The 15,902-nt window shown below is 34.5% G+C and overlaps 2 protein-coding genes across 3 annotated transcripts; one reads left to right on the top strand and one right to left on the bottom strand.

Moving 5' to 3' along the window:
* Positions 1 to 417: 417 nt before the first annotated feature.
* On the top strand, positions 418 to 8,811 carry LOC103483722 (long chain acyl-CoA synthetase 6, peroxisomal-like). 2 transcript variants are annotated; one of them, XM_008440472.3, is made up of 24 exons: positions 418 to 824; positions 930 to 1,092; positions 2,497 to 2,557; positions 2,644 to 2,721; positions 2,842 to 2,913; positions 2,998 to 3,079; positions 3,271 to 3,376; positions 3,464 to 3,540; positions 3,732 to 3,776; positions 3,881 to 3,967; positions 4,393 to 4,482; positions 4,589 to 4,668; positions 4,770 to 4,863; positions 4,977 to 5,065; positions 5,149 to 5,237; positions 5,477 to 5,606; positions 5,710 to 5,828; positions 6,340 to 6,463; positions 6,548 to 6,634; positions 7,116 to 7,219; positions 7,351 to 7,436; positions 8,012 to 8,098; positions 8,197 to 8,283; positions 8,378 to 8,811. In XM_008440472.3, the coding sequence occupies exons 2-24, from the start codon at positions 975 to 977 to the stop codon at positions 8,471 to 8,473; spliced, it is 2,088 nt and encodes a 695-aa protein (XP_008438694.1). In that variant the 5' UTR covers positions 418 to 824; positions 930 to 974; the 3' UTR covers positions 8,474 to 8,811. The 2 variants fall into 2 exon arrangements, with proteins under 2 accessions (XP_008438694.1, XP_008438693.1); XM_008440471.3 differs by having other exon boundaries at positions 664 to 824; positions 906 to 1,092.
* A 597-nt stretch (positions 8,812 to 9,408) lies between these two features.
* On the bottom strand, positions 9,409 to 15,897 carry LOC103483721 (sugar transport protein 13-like). The gene is made up of 5 exons (XM_008440469.3): positions 15,607 to 15,897; positions 14,731 to 15,056; positions 11,416 to 11,540; positions 11,036 to 11,327; positions 9,409 to 10,378 (listed from the first exon to the last, which is right to left on the bottom strand). Exons 1-5 carry the CDS (start codon positions 15,743 to 15,745, stop codon positions 9,680 to 9,682), a joined length of 1,581 nt encoding a protein of 526 aa, XP_008438691.1. The 5' UTR covers positions 15,746 to 15,897; the 3' UTR covers positions 9,409 to 9,679.
* Positions 15,898 to 15,902: the final 5 nt, after the last annotated feature.

Raw genomic sequence — 15,902 nt, 5'->3', positions numbered from 1 at the left:
GATATCAGATTGAGAATAATGAAATAATGTTTATTATTGTTAATTACAGATTTTTAAATAATGTTTACGGTAGCATATCCCAAACGATTCCTAAATGTCTTAGTACCTACATTCCAGTAGAGGTAATAATTTAGTTAATGAAATTTTTATTTGAATCAATTTAGTATTTGAACTTTCAATATTTAAATCGACCGTAACTTTATAAAATACAATATCGATTATATCATAAAATATTAAAATCTTGACATATTGATGAATCTCGTATACATTAGGATCTAAACTGTTACCTACGAATCCGCACGAAATTGAAAATAGATGGGAGTACCAAAATTTAGGTAATGAATGGTTAATGTTTTTTAACCCTTTCGTATGTACGAATTTTTTAAGATTGGACCAACAATATTTTGAGATTGATTATTGTATTCGCAGCAATTGATCTTTGTTTTCTCTTGCTATAATTTCTTTAATGGTAAAATTGAATTGCAAAAAGAGTACACCTAAACATTGATCTTTCCCAATAGCCAAAGGCCGCAGGATTTTGATCGAACGGAGTAATGGAAGGCAAAAATCCGAAATGGAAGGTTGACCGAAAAATCAAACTCAACTACAACTTCAACCAATTGAATGTGAATGCGTTTTACGTTCACGTCTTCTTCTACTGATTTGTTTTCTTGCTCATCATACGGATCACAACTTCTGTTTGTGGATAATCGAACGATTAATTTTTCTTTTCAAAATAATCAGAAAGCTATTATCCGAATCGCTGTTGCCGTCATTGTACCGTCACCTACCTAAAGATGCGTGCCTGTTCATTAATCTATCCGGTATGTGGATGCATAAATGTTTTTTTCTCTTTTTACCTTTTTTCTTCATCGACGGAATTCAATTGAATACTAGGATTCTAGTTCTACTTTGCTTTTTCTATACAGTGATCGGCTAGATTTGTAGTGGCGGATTGAAATCTTTGCGTGCTTATGGATTCTCCAGCGGCTCGACGTCGGATACAAGCCATTCAGGATCATCTTGTTCCCGCCGGCGAATTCTCTTCTTCTCAGCTCCGGCTTAATGCAACTGCTGGCGAGTTTTTTAGCGGTCTCTCTCTCTCTCTCGCTCTTTGTTTGGCTCTCGCTTAGTTGTTCTTCATTTTATATTTTGATGTGTGAAAAGCTCACTGGCGTATTTTGTTACGAGTAGTTTAGTAATTTCGTATGAAAAGCTAGGGATCTGTGACGTTTTATAGCCGAAGAAGATATGGCTATTGGCTTGGTTTTCGTTTTTATTGTTGTTCGCAGCCAATCAGAGTAAGCGTGGGCCATAGGAACTATGGTTTTTTGCCCAAACGCATTGGTATGAACGGATGTTGATTAAATGCTGGCTGTTTGAACACTTGTTTGGTCTGTTCTACGTCGATTCTGCTTTGTCCCGTTGCTGAGGGAGTTTCTTATATTCTCCGAGTCTGGATTTTTGAGATTCTCAATGTCTATGTGGTTGGGGGCGTTGTTGATTGTGCACGATTACTCTTTTTTCATTTACTCTTCGATCATACGAGCTAGCTCAAAATTGATTGAATTGAATGAGGTTTGTACGGATTGATATGCATAGGAATTAGGTTCTTATCATTCAAATTGCTTATTTTTCTCTATGTCGCAAGGCAGAAGGTTCAGTGCTAGTGATTAATTTGGTTGACTTCATAGGATCTAGACGCTGGCAAACATTATTTGAACGGGGAGATAACAACTACTATCACTAGGATCTAGTTATTGAAGAAAAAATGGAAAAGGAAAGTTTTAAAACTCAGCATGCAAGTTGTGGGGACACAGGGTTCTTTATTGGCCATAGCCCGGAAGCACCATCGGGATTTTGATGAGTCTTTCAAATTGGAAATTGGAAATTGGAAATGAGCGGATTGTTTTTTTAAAAGTTCTATCTCAATTCTGAGCGATGTCTTTCCTCCTCTACCAATAGGTTGCAGTTCTTTTATCAAAATAGTTGAAGTCTTTGGTGCCGGGCTGCATTGGAATTGGAACTGATTGGAAGAAAGTGGTTGATTTCGGGAAGGAATTATATCTATTTAGAAATTATGATTCACCTCGACGTTTTCCTTTACATTTTATGGTATCTGCAGGCACTGAATTCGTATTCTACATTTAGTAGTAGAGTTTCTGGGACTGTTGTTTGTTGCAGGAATATTCAGCTTCAGTTTGTGATAATTGGGCTATAGGTTGGGATTTTCTTGTTGGTATTTAGAGAAGAATCAAAAACCATTTTGAATCGGAATCTAAACAAAAGGGGCATGATCAAGGTGGCGAGCCACAGTTTTTATGATGTACAAGTCTAGACAATTTTAGTGGACCATCTTCTTGTCTAATATCATCGAATATGAGAAAATGAGAAAAGCTATACCCGTTTCTGTAAATATATTTGATATATTATGCTAATCATTCTCTTTCTTCTCCATGTTTGGCTGACATTGTCAAAGTTATTAATTCCAAGCAGGGGATGGCTACAGCGTTGTGCTTCCAGAGAAATTGCAGACTGGAAAATGGAATGTATATAGGTAAAGATTTTAATGGGTTTTTTGGATTTGATTTGCCCTTTCTGCATGACCATGCTTTATAAAGATCATTTGTTTCCTCATGGTAGATCTGCTCGCTCTCCTTTGAAGCTTGTGGATAGATTTCCAGATCATCCGGAAATTGGTACATTGCACGATAACTTTACGTGAGTATCTTTACTTCGTCTATCTCCTTTCTGAACACAAAGAACTGATGTCCTTTGTTTATTGCTAATATTGATTATCTATATAGCTTTTGACTTGTGATTTTACTTTCTCCACTTTAGGCGCTCAGCTGATGTATATAGAGACTATAAATATCTAGGTACCCGAATCCGATGTGATGGAACAGTTGGAGAGTGAGTTTTATGCTACTGTTGAATTTCTAATTTTTTTCCTGTGGTTGTTTCCATAATTTTTGACATATCCTTTCACTGTTTAAGGTACAAATGGATGACATATGGAGAAGCAAGTACTGCTCGGACAGCATTAGGTTCTGGTCTTGTAAATCATGGTATACCAAAGGTGAGTGACTGAATGCCGAAAGCTATGATAGTGTTTGGTTTTTCTGTAGAAAAAGAAAAGATAAGAAAGAATAATGTTTAGTTTATCATTTCTTTTTACAGCAATTGGTATAGTGGTCAAACCTGATAAATGCGTATTTACCCTGTAGTTTCTTTAGCGTTGTCTAACTATTCTGGGTATCCTTCACACAGGGATCTTGCATTGGATTATATTTCATCAATAGACCTGAGTGGCTTGTAGTTGACCATGCCTGCTCAGCGTATTCTTACATATCAGTTCCTTTATACGATACTCTTGGTTTGTCATTTCTCTTTTAGATATTGTTATTTCTTTTTGAAAATTTCCCCTTTTGGCGTTGTGTTTGAATTTCTTTCTTTCTTACAGGTCCTGATGCGGTCAAGTATATTGTAAATCATGCTCTTGTACAAGTTATATTTTGTGTTCCTCAAACATTGAATTCTGTGAGTAACATTTGAGATTTTAGTTAGTCTGCTGCATTCTTAGAAATTGATTTTAATATTCAAAAGAAATAACATCGCTGAAGGACCAGTTTCTCATAGTATCAGAAACTGGCCTCAGCTATATTGTTGATTTTTAATGGGAGATTTGACATCAGAAAATAATTCATTATTAATTAACTTTTAATTTGCAGTTATTAAGCTTCTTGTCAGAAATTCCAACCGTACGGCTGATTGTGGTATGAATCACCGTGTGTTTGCAATTGATCTTAATTTGATCTGATATACGGCTGCTTGTTAGAACTTATAATTAGTTAACTAATTTAGCTTTCAAAATTTGTAGGTTGTAGGTGGGCAAGATGATCAAATACCATCGCTTCCATCATCGACAGGGGTGCAGGTTCTAACGTATGCAAGTTTGCTTAGTCAGGTAAACCCTTAGTTTCCCATGATATAATTGGAAAGGAGAAGGAAATAAGATTAGAAAAAACTGAAAAAGTCCTCCCACGATGTCATAAAAAAGAAGCAACATGGTTAGCCGTTTGCATGATTCCTATGAGGCTGCATCTTCTTTATTATGCTATGCATATATATTTTTTTCAAAAACCCCTCATTGAGATAATGAAAAGGAATAAAACTCCCAAAGGAAACAAAATAAGTTATTAATGGTTTGCGTTCCAACATTAGTGGGAAGCCTAGTTTGAGACACAAAAAAATATTGCCGCATCTTTCTTAGATGCATGGTGATAAAAGAAGCAATATGAAACTTCATATTTCTTTGCTATCATGTACCGCACTGTTTACTCCATTTTTTTCAAAAAAGTTATCTTGTCATTTGGACATTCTTTCCTCCAGGGTAGCAGTAACATCCAGCCTTTTTGCCCTCCAAAACCTGATGACATTGCAACTATTTGCTACACGAGTGGTACAACTGGGACCCCGAAGGTATCACTTCTAAAAATTCTTCTTTCTGAGCACGAAGCTGCTGACATTGTTTAATGATGACCTAACAAGGTTTTTTTTTCTTATGTTCACATTAATATCTTGCCAGGGTGCTGTACTGACACATGGGAATTTAATTGCGAGTGTTGCTGGATGTTCTCTTGCTTTGAAATTTTTCCCCTCAGATGTGTGAGCATTGGGTGTTTCACTTTTACATTACAGTAATGTGACACTGTCGTGTAATTTCATTGATGTGTTTGGTTTGTACTGATTTACATTCTAATCATCAGTTACATATCGTACCTCCCTTTGGCACATATATACGAACGGGCTAACCAGGTCTCGACGGTTTATTTTGGGGTTGCTGTTGGTTTTTACCAGGGGGTATGAAGCTATATCTATACTAACTTCTATGAGTACTGAGCTTACTATGAACTTGAGAGTGATTTCATTCATTACTTGAGGCAACCTGATGTGGTTTTCTATACATGTGTTAGGACAATATGAAATTGATGGATGATATGGTTGCATTAAGGCCTACAATCTTCTGCAGTGTTCCCAGGCTGTATAACAGAATATATGCTGGGTAAAGATCATGCATGAAAAGTTATTGATCAATCAGAAAATACAATGCTTCTCTTGTCATTGAATTGATTACATGCTGAACAGAATTATTAATGCTGTAAAGACCTCTGGTGTGCTGAAAGAGAGACTGTTCAATGCAGCTTACAATTCCAAAAGACAAGCAATAATGAATGGTATGATGGACATTAAAGTGTTTGTATTGTGTTGCATCCATATCTTGTGTTTGCGTTTGTGCCTTTTAGGTCCTTTCCTTGTCCTTGCCGTTCTCAATTTTCTTAAATTTTGTTAATTGGTTCCTACTTGCATCCATTTATTGTGTTCGGCGTTTTCATTTTCACCTTTTATGTGTTAGTATTTTCAAAATCTTGTAATCTGATTTATTTTTTGTATTTGGGGCATCCTGCTATTAAAGGAAAAAGTCCATCTCCCCTCTGGGATAAACTGGTGTTTAATAAGATAAAGGCAAAGCTTGGAGGACGGGTTCGTGTCTTGGCATCCGGTGCTTCACCGTTGTCTCCTGATATACTGGAATTTTTAAAGATGTGAGTCTTTAATATTTTGGTTCACAATTTTAAATTTAGGAGACGATTATATTATTTCAGATTCCTTCCAATTTCTGAAGAATTAGATGTAATTGCTCCACAGCTGCTTTGGTGGTGTAGTATTTGAAGGCTATGGAATGACAGAAACTTCTTGTGTTATAAGTGCCATGGATCCAGACGACACCCTTTGTGGTCATGTTGGGGCTCCTAATCCGGCTTGTGGTAAGCAACTGACATGAGCTTCTCAATCATTTAAGATATGCTCGAGGAGTTTGCTGGTGATGAATGCACAGATATTTTTTAACGATTGCATCTAACTCTATTGCTATTTTACTGGAATCCTTACGTGCATTAAATTCAATTTCGTGAAAGCGTGGGAAATGGCTTTGAAGTTGTAGGTCTAAAAAAGAAAAAGTACTCAATTTGACTGTTATCTTCCTAACCGTTGGATGATTCGACTGGTGAAATCGTAGGTGTGAATTTATTTTTCATACATTCAACGGTGTAAATATGCCAGCGGTATTGCTTTCTTCCCCTTGGATAATTTCTCCCACACGAAGATAAAATGACTGTAATATCAATTAGATGCAGAGTAACTTATTATGGTTTTGCACCCTGTGTGGGTAACTTAATTCGTGCCATTGATTCTTTGGCCTTTTTCAAGCTCACTCTAACTCTTCTTGACTCATTATTCCGAGTCTGGGCTAAAAATTGTCCTTCATTTCTGTTTTAGAAATAAAGCTTGTGGATGTTCCTGAAATGAATTACACATCCGATGATCAGCCTTATTCTCGTGGTGAGATCTGTGTCAGGGGTCCCCTTGTTTTCAAGGGCTATTTCAAAGATGAAGTGCAGACGTAATAATTTTCTTTGCTCATCTCTTTGAATGTCTTTAATTAATCAAGTACTTTGTAGTTTAAATAATCATTTGAATTGGACAGGAGGGAAGCTGTTGATGAAGATGGCTGGCTTCATACAGGAGACATTGGATTATGGTTGCCGGGTGGTCGTTTAAAGATTATTGACAGGTGAGCTCTATCGCTCCACTTTTCGTTGTCTTTCAACTCATAGAATAAGAACAAATTTAATTAGTTGAAAGACTGCTGTAATAAGATTCTGAAGTTTGCTAAATTGAAGAATTGCCTGGAGGTTTTATATACTTCGTTCGCCATGAATTGATTAGTATTTATTTTGGAGACTGGGGAGTTGTAATATTTTGTTATATTATAATATGTACAACCTAGGACTACTTATATTAGAGAAAAACCCACATCAACAAAGAAAAAAAAGACAATAAACACCAAATATTGACAACTAATATTTACATAATTATCCTATACGTTGTGGATTCTAATGATTTCAAACTTGTTCACGTATTTAATGCTCTCGAGTTCATTAGCTAGAAGTAACATTTTTTCTCCTTGAGAAATGGTCTTAAATAAATCTCCTATACATCTTTGTAATTGAGGGATTCACTTCTTTTGTTCAAAATATTGTACTTTTTCTTAGGAAGAAGAACATCTTTAAGTTGGCACAGGGAGAGTACATTGCACCAGAGAAAATTGAAAACGTGTATGCGAAGTGCAAGTTTGTCGCCCAATGCTTTGTTTACGGTGAGAAATGAAATTCTACAATCTATTCAACCTTTTTGTCTATTCACATGATGAAAATATGACTGGCCCTTATACATGCTACCATGACGTGGAGCCCCTTGATTACTGATACTCTTTCCACCTTCCCGAAGGTGATAGCTTTAATGCATCTCTGGTAGCTGTAGTCTCAGTTGATCTGGATACGTTGAAAGCATGGGCTTCTTCCGAAGGCATTAAGGTAACGCTAGTTTGTCTTAGTCTTAGGAATATTATACATTGAGCTCCATTCTAAACTTGAGTTGCAAATGAGCACTTCTCTTGGGCAATTGAGAAATTTATGACTAGTTCAGCTAGGGGCTTGTTGCTTTGTTCTGCACCCTTTCTTAGGTGGCCGCCTTTAGGATTTTATAATTTGGATAATCCAGTTGGTTAAGAGAAGATTCAAACCTAGAATTCTACTGCTTTTGTATTTCAGATAATCAATTAACAAGATGCAATATCTCCATTTATAGATAAGCAAGAGAATCTAAGCAAAATTCTTTTGAAGGAGATAAATATGGTATCAGTTACAGGCTACAGCAAATTAAAAGATGAAGTCCCCCCTTCATGCAGGGGGGGGATTTTTTTTACGTACATGCATTCTTTATTTATTTATTTATTTCTTCTTTTTGAGAGCCGTTGTTTGTATGTTAAAAGTACAAATTTAATAGGGTATTTGCATAATCTTCGCAAGTTGTGCATGGATCAACACAATTTCCGAGAGCATTTTTCCTCGTCTTTCTAAACAGTGCTCGTCTAACAATTTGCGTGCAGTATAATGATTTAGCCCAACTCTGCACTGACCCAAGAGCACGGGCCGCTGTATTGGCGGAGATGGATGCCGTTGGAAGAGAGGCACAGGCAAGCAAGCAAAAAATTGTTGTGTAAATTATTGATTCAGTTGTGCAATTTCGCTTACTCTCGCAATAATGTAACAAAATCCCCTTGTTTAATTCCAGTTGAGAGGTTTTGAATTTGCAAAAGCTGTCACTTTGGTCCATGAGCCTTTCACTTTGGAGAATGGTCTTCTCACTCCTACATTTAAGGCAAGTGGCGAATGTAGACATCAACATGAGATAGTTGAATGATTAAACTGTCATGATACTTTCTGATATGAATTCCTTTTCTTTTTTTCCATAGATCAAGAGACCCCAAGCCAAGGAATACTTTGCAAATGCCATATCCAATATGTATGCCGAGCTTGCTTCATCAGATTCATCCTCCCAGAAAATGTAGCAAACTGGAAAAACTGTTAGTCTTTCTTCATTCCTTTCTTCTTCTTGAAAAAATTATAGCAAAGTTGAATCTCTTAAGATCTCGAAAACAAAAAACACGAGCCCCTTGGAATCGATCTATGAGATCGGAGCATGCACACTCCTGTTTGTTACATGGTGCTCTTCTTGCTGTACCATAGCATCAGTGTTGAGCCACTGACATCTCGAAGAACATACCATTTGCTAAGTTATCCGATTGATTGGCCAAGAAAGAGGACGATGGAAATCAAATCATTATTATTTTACATACTGGAATAATTTATGATATTCATCTAATTGAATAAATTTGGTTACTTTAAATCTTCTTTCAGCTTCGAGTAAATTAAGTTAGCATTATTGTGCTTTTGCTCATATGTGACATTACTCCTTTTTCAAGCCTTCTCAACTTTAATAATTGGAAGTAGTTATACCATGAAGAAAGAACTGGCTGTACGTTTACAAGGCTTGGTTGAGAGAATTTGAATTATCCTATCTCAGACTATTTAGGAAAATTTTGTCAAATGATAGAGATTATCAGGAGTGTTTTATTGAATCATAGAAACTAATTATGATCTCTTATCATACCATAACAATGAAATTCGCGTGAAATCTTATAGGAACCAAATTTGCAATTTAACTTTATCTTTTGATATTGGTAATTGTTCATGTCAGTTTATGTGCAATTTTGTGAGATGACTTATCTGACCATACAACATTTATGTAAATTTTCCAACTTTGAACAATTTATAAATTTATTTTATAGTATATGTTACTTTTAAGGAAATTTTATAGTATACGTTAAACTGCTATTTTATAGATATTTTTATAGATATTGTTGTCTGACATTAACATAATTTAACCTATACGTAAAGTTTGGGATGCAATTGAAGGTTTAATATTTCAAGGATAAAGTAGATATGACAAATTAATATATAATTTATTAATAATCATTACGAAAGCAAACACTTCTTCAGGCAAAGTTTTGAAGGCTTGAGCTCCATGACATAAAAGATATCATTCCTTCGTTTGTGCCGGAAGCAAAATTGCTTCTGCAATGCGTAAGAAGTCCACTCTTTTAGGCAAGGGAAGAGCTTGAACCTCGTTAATTTATTATCCCCATTGTTATATCTATTTGGTGCCAAATCCTTGTACCATTTAGGGAAACCCGTCAAGGAATTCTAAAGCATTACTACAACTGGAGGGAAGGTCCAAAGCCATTAGTATTTTTCTTCACACTTATTTTCTGTCCCTCAGTTTCTTCTTCTTCTACAAATCTCTTCCAAAACCAATGCTGTTTCCATACTTGTTCTGTCATTTCTTCAATCGGTACATTCTTTGTCTCTGGCAACAAGAATAACACAAATACTGACATTATCAAAACCCAACTAGAGAAGAATAAGAATATCCCGAACTTCAAATGACAAAGCATTGAGAGGAAGGCCTGAGCTATCACGAATGTAAATAGCAAATTTACGCAAACGGTCACGCTTTGGCCAGCGGAGCGAGTCTCCAATGGGAATGTTTCGCTTGGAATCAACCATCCTAGTGGCCCCCATGACCATGCAAATGAAGAGACGAAGGTGCAAACCATGATTACAACTAATGTTGCAAAGGTTTTTGTTAGATCGTCGGAGTGATCCTTAACTTTGATGCCTAGAACTATGGCGATTACCAACTGGGAAATGAACATCTGTACTCCTGCTTCAAGTAATAACATTCTGCGACCGACTTTGTCAACAGAGTAGATTGATATGACCGTCGAGGCGACATTGACAGCTCCGGTTATGACAGCGGAGTACAAAGAGGCACTACTTTTGAAACCTAGTGTGTTAAATAGAACTGGAGCATAGAACATAATCGCATTGATACCTGTAAATTGTTGGAATATCTGTTTGGAAGAAGAAGAGGATTCAGTGAGTTGTCAGTACGATCAATTGGAATGATGAATTGCAATAACAAATCTAAGTACAAGATTGGTAATTCAGATTTTCAAGAAGGGAGAGAACTACAAATTTTCTCTTTAAAGCCCTTACTTTTAACCCCTACAAGTAATCTCACGTTTCAAAGCTAGTTTGAATTGTGAAGGCAAACCAATGGGAGAACGGTTCATTTTCGAGTAAATTCAAACCTAAGTTCAAAAATGAAATATAACTTGTATTTGGATTCTTTTTTAAGATGAGTTTTAAAGCACAAATTTTATTTTGCTAGCATTTACTACTTTGATTGTCAACCAGATGGCTTGACTATACAAATTGCAAACTCCCTTTCCTAAACCTATATACTGAACCTCCTTCAATTTGCCTGCATTCCACAGCATTCATAGTAATGCTTTGTGACCGATTTAAAGAATGAAAATGGGATCGAGATAGGTTCCTCATTTCCCTTAAATAGATACAAGTCAATTTGTTTGATCATATGACGGGTAATTCTATTAAGAATCTCACATACAAAAGTCAAAAGACCTCATCCCCTGATAAGATATATAAATTACTTAAAATGAAATCTCTGGGAAGAGTTGAAATAACGGTTATTGTATGATACTAACCTGGAGGGCAACAGCAATGATGAGCTGGGGGCGGTTCCTCCGCTTGAGTAGGTTTCTAAAAGGGTGTTTAATCTCTCGAGCCACACGGCTGGCCTCTACCAACTCTAAGAACTCTGCTTCCACATTATCAGTCCCACGTATCTTTTTAAGCACCGTTTTGCCTTCTTCCATGCGGCCACGCTCTATGAGGCTGTTGGGAGTGTCCACCACCATCAAAGCCCCCAGAGTTAGGAGGCCGGCGGGAATTCCGGCCAAACCCAGCGACAGCCTCCACCCCCACCCGCCCTCTATTCTGTATAGACAAAAAGAAAAAAGGCTTACTTTTTACGTTGAAATAAAATTTTGTGCTATGTTTCTTGTTTAGTCAAGAGGGAACTTACTTAGCAGTGAAATAGTTGACCAGATTTGCAAAGAGAATGCCTATGGTGACGTTGAGCTGGAATAGTATGTTTAATCCTCCACGGATTCTAGTTGGGGCCATCTCCGAAAGGAATAATGGAACTGCCTGTTTCACATATTGATTTCCATTGTGATTAGTCTGAAAGATGATGGTAATTGGAGCTAATAACCTCTACAAATTTAACAAATAGCGATCTAAATTTTAGCTTTAAAAGAGTTGATCTACAGTATTATTAAAATATAATTTCGATTAAATATGTGAGTGTGTGCATGCGTTATATTGACTAGTTGGAGATACTGTAGATCATGAAGAGCTAATGAAAGGACAAGAACACGGAAATTGTCACAAATAGTTATTTTGTCTTCTCTAAAACTAGTAAATCTTTTAAAAATCATTTAAACATTTTTTTTTGTTGGTTTTACTCAGACGAGGTTAACAAATTTTCAAAGTTTTTCAAAACTTAACCTAACATTTTTATCTGTAAAATTTGAAAACATAGATTTATCAAATTTCAAAAATAACTGATTTTTCTTTTATAATAGTAGAATCTTGATATAATATCTATCAAAATACATCTGAAATCCAAAACAACTAAAATGATATGTTTGAAAATTTTTAATATTTTAGAAAAATCTCGATATTCTATTATGGATAGAAAAAAGATGTTTAGAATGTTTAGTTATATGAGACAAAACTTTAGAAGCTGTTTCTGACCATTTCTCCAGCGACATTATGCAATTCAAGAGAAAGTGATGTTTGAAAATTTACAGTAATACTTTATAAAAGAAAAAGAACGAAGAAACAAAATATTAAATAAAAAAAATAAAAAAAGCATCGAGGAAAGGTGTAGAAAGAAATCAAATGGGTGACGTACACGACTTCATGTGACAAATTATATTAATGGCCGTAAAGAGAAAAAGAGACTTTAATTTACAATTCACAAGCTTCCAATGGGTCGTCATTTCAAAAGTTCAATTATATTTTTGGTGTTTATCTTCCCTGTACCTAAACTCGATGATTCTAATTGGTCTATTAATTAATATGTAGAAAAGATTATCTTAAAGAGTAGTAAAGATATTATTGGTCAGGATAGCACTAGATATATTACTGTCTACACCAAGGCCACCCTCTTTTCAAATAAATTATAATATATAATTAATACCACCCATTACTAACAGAGATAAAAGGAATATGATAAAATCTAATCTCTTTGGAATGAACTATGAATTGGGAAGAAAAATCGTGTAAACTTTAAAATTTGATAAAGAACTCTAAACATACATACATTCTCAACTAAAATGACAGGGATTGGAATGATATAGGCACATGCTAATTAATAATAATAATTAAAAAACAAAAAACTATCTTATGTACATATTTTTACATTCAAATCTCTCTTTTTAAGATATATAAACTAAAAGTTCTAGGGGGCATTCCAGCATTTAGGAAACAAATAGGTAATATATATTTCTCTTTAAGGTTTAAAGCTAATAATGAAATAGAAACAGAATTCACATAGATTCTTTAAACAAGGAGCAGAATGTTGTGGCTATCCATACAACATGGTCTCATCTTGTTTTGACCCCGTTTGCTTAATTTTATTGGCAACTAGTCAATTTCTATGCTTCCAAGAATTTGTAAATATTTGCCTCGCCTTTTCCTTAATGTATATGTGTTTTTTTTCTTTACAAGTTAAATATTACAAGATTAGTCTTCAAAATTTTATGAGTCTCCTATAGGTTTAATTATAAAAATTTGTGTCCAAATAGAATTTTAAACATGGTGTCTAATAATCATGAACTTTGATCGTATATAATTAGTTTATGGATTATTGTAAATTTTGTTGTTTAAGGACAGTTCTATTCAATATTTTTCAAAATTTTTAATCTTACTAAAAAGAATTGTTTAATTGAAATTTCAAAAATCGAACCTATTAAAAGTTATTCTAAGAATCAAAGTTTTTTTTTTTTGGAATGATAATTGTGAGAATAACAAATTAAACTGCTCTCATGTTTTCTAAGTTTGAGAGATATATATATTATTTGGGAAGGATGTAAAAGATTCATGCAATCTTCTTACCTATGTTTATTAAACCTAGAAAACAATTATCTAAGGCAAAATATAAGTGTACATATATCTCATGACCTATATACACTTGATCTTAGTCAAGTATTCCAAATCTAATAATTAATCTAATACTTTAAATTACTTTTAATTTGAGAAAAATTGAAATATAGATTTTAAACTCAAATATTCCAAATCAGCAGCACAATCAACAAAAATTAGCCAAAAGAAAAAAGAAAACGAAAGGAATTTTAGCCAAAAACAAATTATTTTCCAACAAAGAAAATTAACAGTCCCATCCTTTAGTTAACTAATAATCAAAGAAATCTAAAGACCATTTAAAATCATTTTTTAGATTTGAAGGGTTAAAAATGTTCATTTTTAAATCTCAGTGATCAAATAGACACCAAATCTAAATTTCATGGACTACAAATGTATTTTACTCGTCATTTTAAATACATATCAAAATATAAACATATATATATATATATATATATATATATATATATATATATATATATATATATATATATATATATATATATATATATATATATATGTTTATATTTTGAAAAAGGTTCTTTAATTACAACGTGGAGTAGATGATTTGAACCCAAAACTTCAAAACCACGAGAATAAACATATGTCAATTGAGTTGGCTCATGTTGGTTAGACATAAACTTTCATTGACATTTTATTACTCTATATATTTAAACCCTTAAGTAATTTAAATATTTTTGACTAAAAAAAGACCAAAGGCATATTCAATATATACATGCTTGCAATGAAATAATATACATCATGTTAAACGACCATATACAAGTTTGGGAACAAAATTCAAAATGATCACAAAGTTGATGTTATCATTAAATGATCGTTAAAGTACCTATGTCTAGATCAAATGTTGATATTATCTTAAGTATAAAAATATATAACCATAAAGTTCTTGGTCACAAAAAAGTTTCATAAAATCCAAAAATTAAAACACGACCACAAAAATTCCATACCACAATAACATATAAATTAATGTATTCAACTCGGTTCATAGTGATTCGAATCTTATTTTATTTTACTCTAAGAAAAACGTTAGGTAAAATAATGTTTAAGTGAAATGTTATTTCTCACTGGATTAAAATTTTTTAAAGACAAAAAGACGCAATTTGGACGTTTTGTTTATATTCCACTAACCGACCATATCTAATGCCAATCAGAACTTGTAAATTAAATATACCTGATTAGCGAAGCCAACTCCACAGCCAAGTGAGATTCTACCGACGATGAGCATCATGAGATTTTCAGCGGTGGTATTAAGCACGGTTCCAATCGTGAAGAAAACGCCAGCAATTAACATCGTTAATTTTCTTCCAAGCTTCCTGGTGGTGTAGGAAGCAAAAAAAGTCGCCGTTAAACCGGCCAAATACAGCGACGATGTAAATAGTTGAATGCCTTGATTATCGTATTTACAGTAGTTGCTATTGATTTCTTCCTTCAGCTGCGTCTTCCGATACACTACCGGAAAGAACTTCTTCAAGAAATCCGGCATCGAAGTAACTCCTCCTGCGTTTAGAGATTAACCAAAAATTGATTTAAAAGAAAAACCTAGTAACGCATACCTGGTAGGGTAATCGATTGAGCACATCGTCGTTGTTCTATACATTAGCAGATTAATATCTCAACATTCTAGGCTAATTTATATTTCTGTAATTTTAGGCTAATTTATAGCACGAAATGTAGTGTAACAGTCGTGATAGCAGAACACACAGTCAATCGATCAATCGTACTAGTATAGCAGCCACTCGTTCAGAATTTTGATTAATAAAAAACTCATCCAAGAGGAAAAAACCACAAGAAGGCGACTAATAATGAAGTGATATAATCAAGTACATCCCAAGTCAATCGTAAATGGCCATAAGTTTAGGATTAGCAAAATAATAATAAAATCACCATGTACGAAGATCCGAGAAGATTTGAATTCATATTGATGATAATTTCAAACTAAATCAGAAAGAAACGTCATCCTAATTCCTGACAACTGAAATATAATCGTGATGTGTTCTTAATCAATGTATAAGAAAGAGAAAGGAAGAGAGAGAGTTTGAGTAGTGACCTGAGACACCGACGTCGTAGCCGAACATGAGGCCGCCGGTTGCCGCCATTACACAGGAAATGACGACGATCGGAGTGATTTTAGCCTCGAACTCTGTTCCTCCATTCTTGCGGACGGCGGAGAATCCTCCGGCAGGCATGGTTACGGCGACTGTGTGTTCTTATTAAACACGATCACCTAATCAATGGAAATCTTCAGGAAAGTAGTTCCCGAAGAAAAGGCGGCAATGGTTAATAAGGAAAATTCAAGAAGAAGAGAAAATGAGAGAAGAGGAAAATGAGAAATTGGTGTGTGGA

Source organism: Cucumis melo, chromosome 6 (genome assembly GCF_025177605.1).
Source record: "Cucumis melo cultivar AY chromosome 6, USDA_Cmelo_AY_1.0, whole genome shotgun sequence".
Lineage (NCBI taxonomy): Eukaryota > Viridiplantae > Streptophyta > Magnoliopsida > Cucurbitales > Cucurbitaceae > Cucumis > Cucumis melo.
This window is presented reverse-complemented; position numbering and strand designations above follow the sequence as displayed.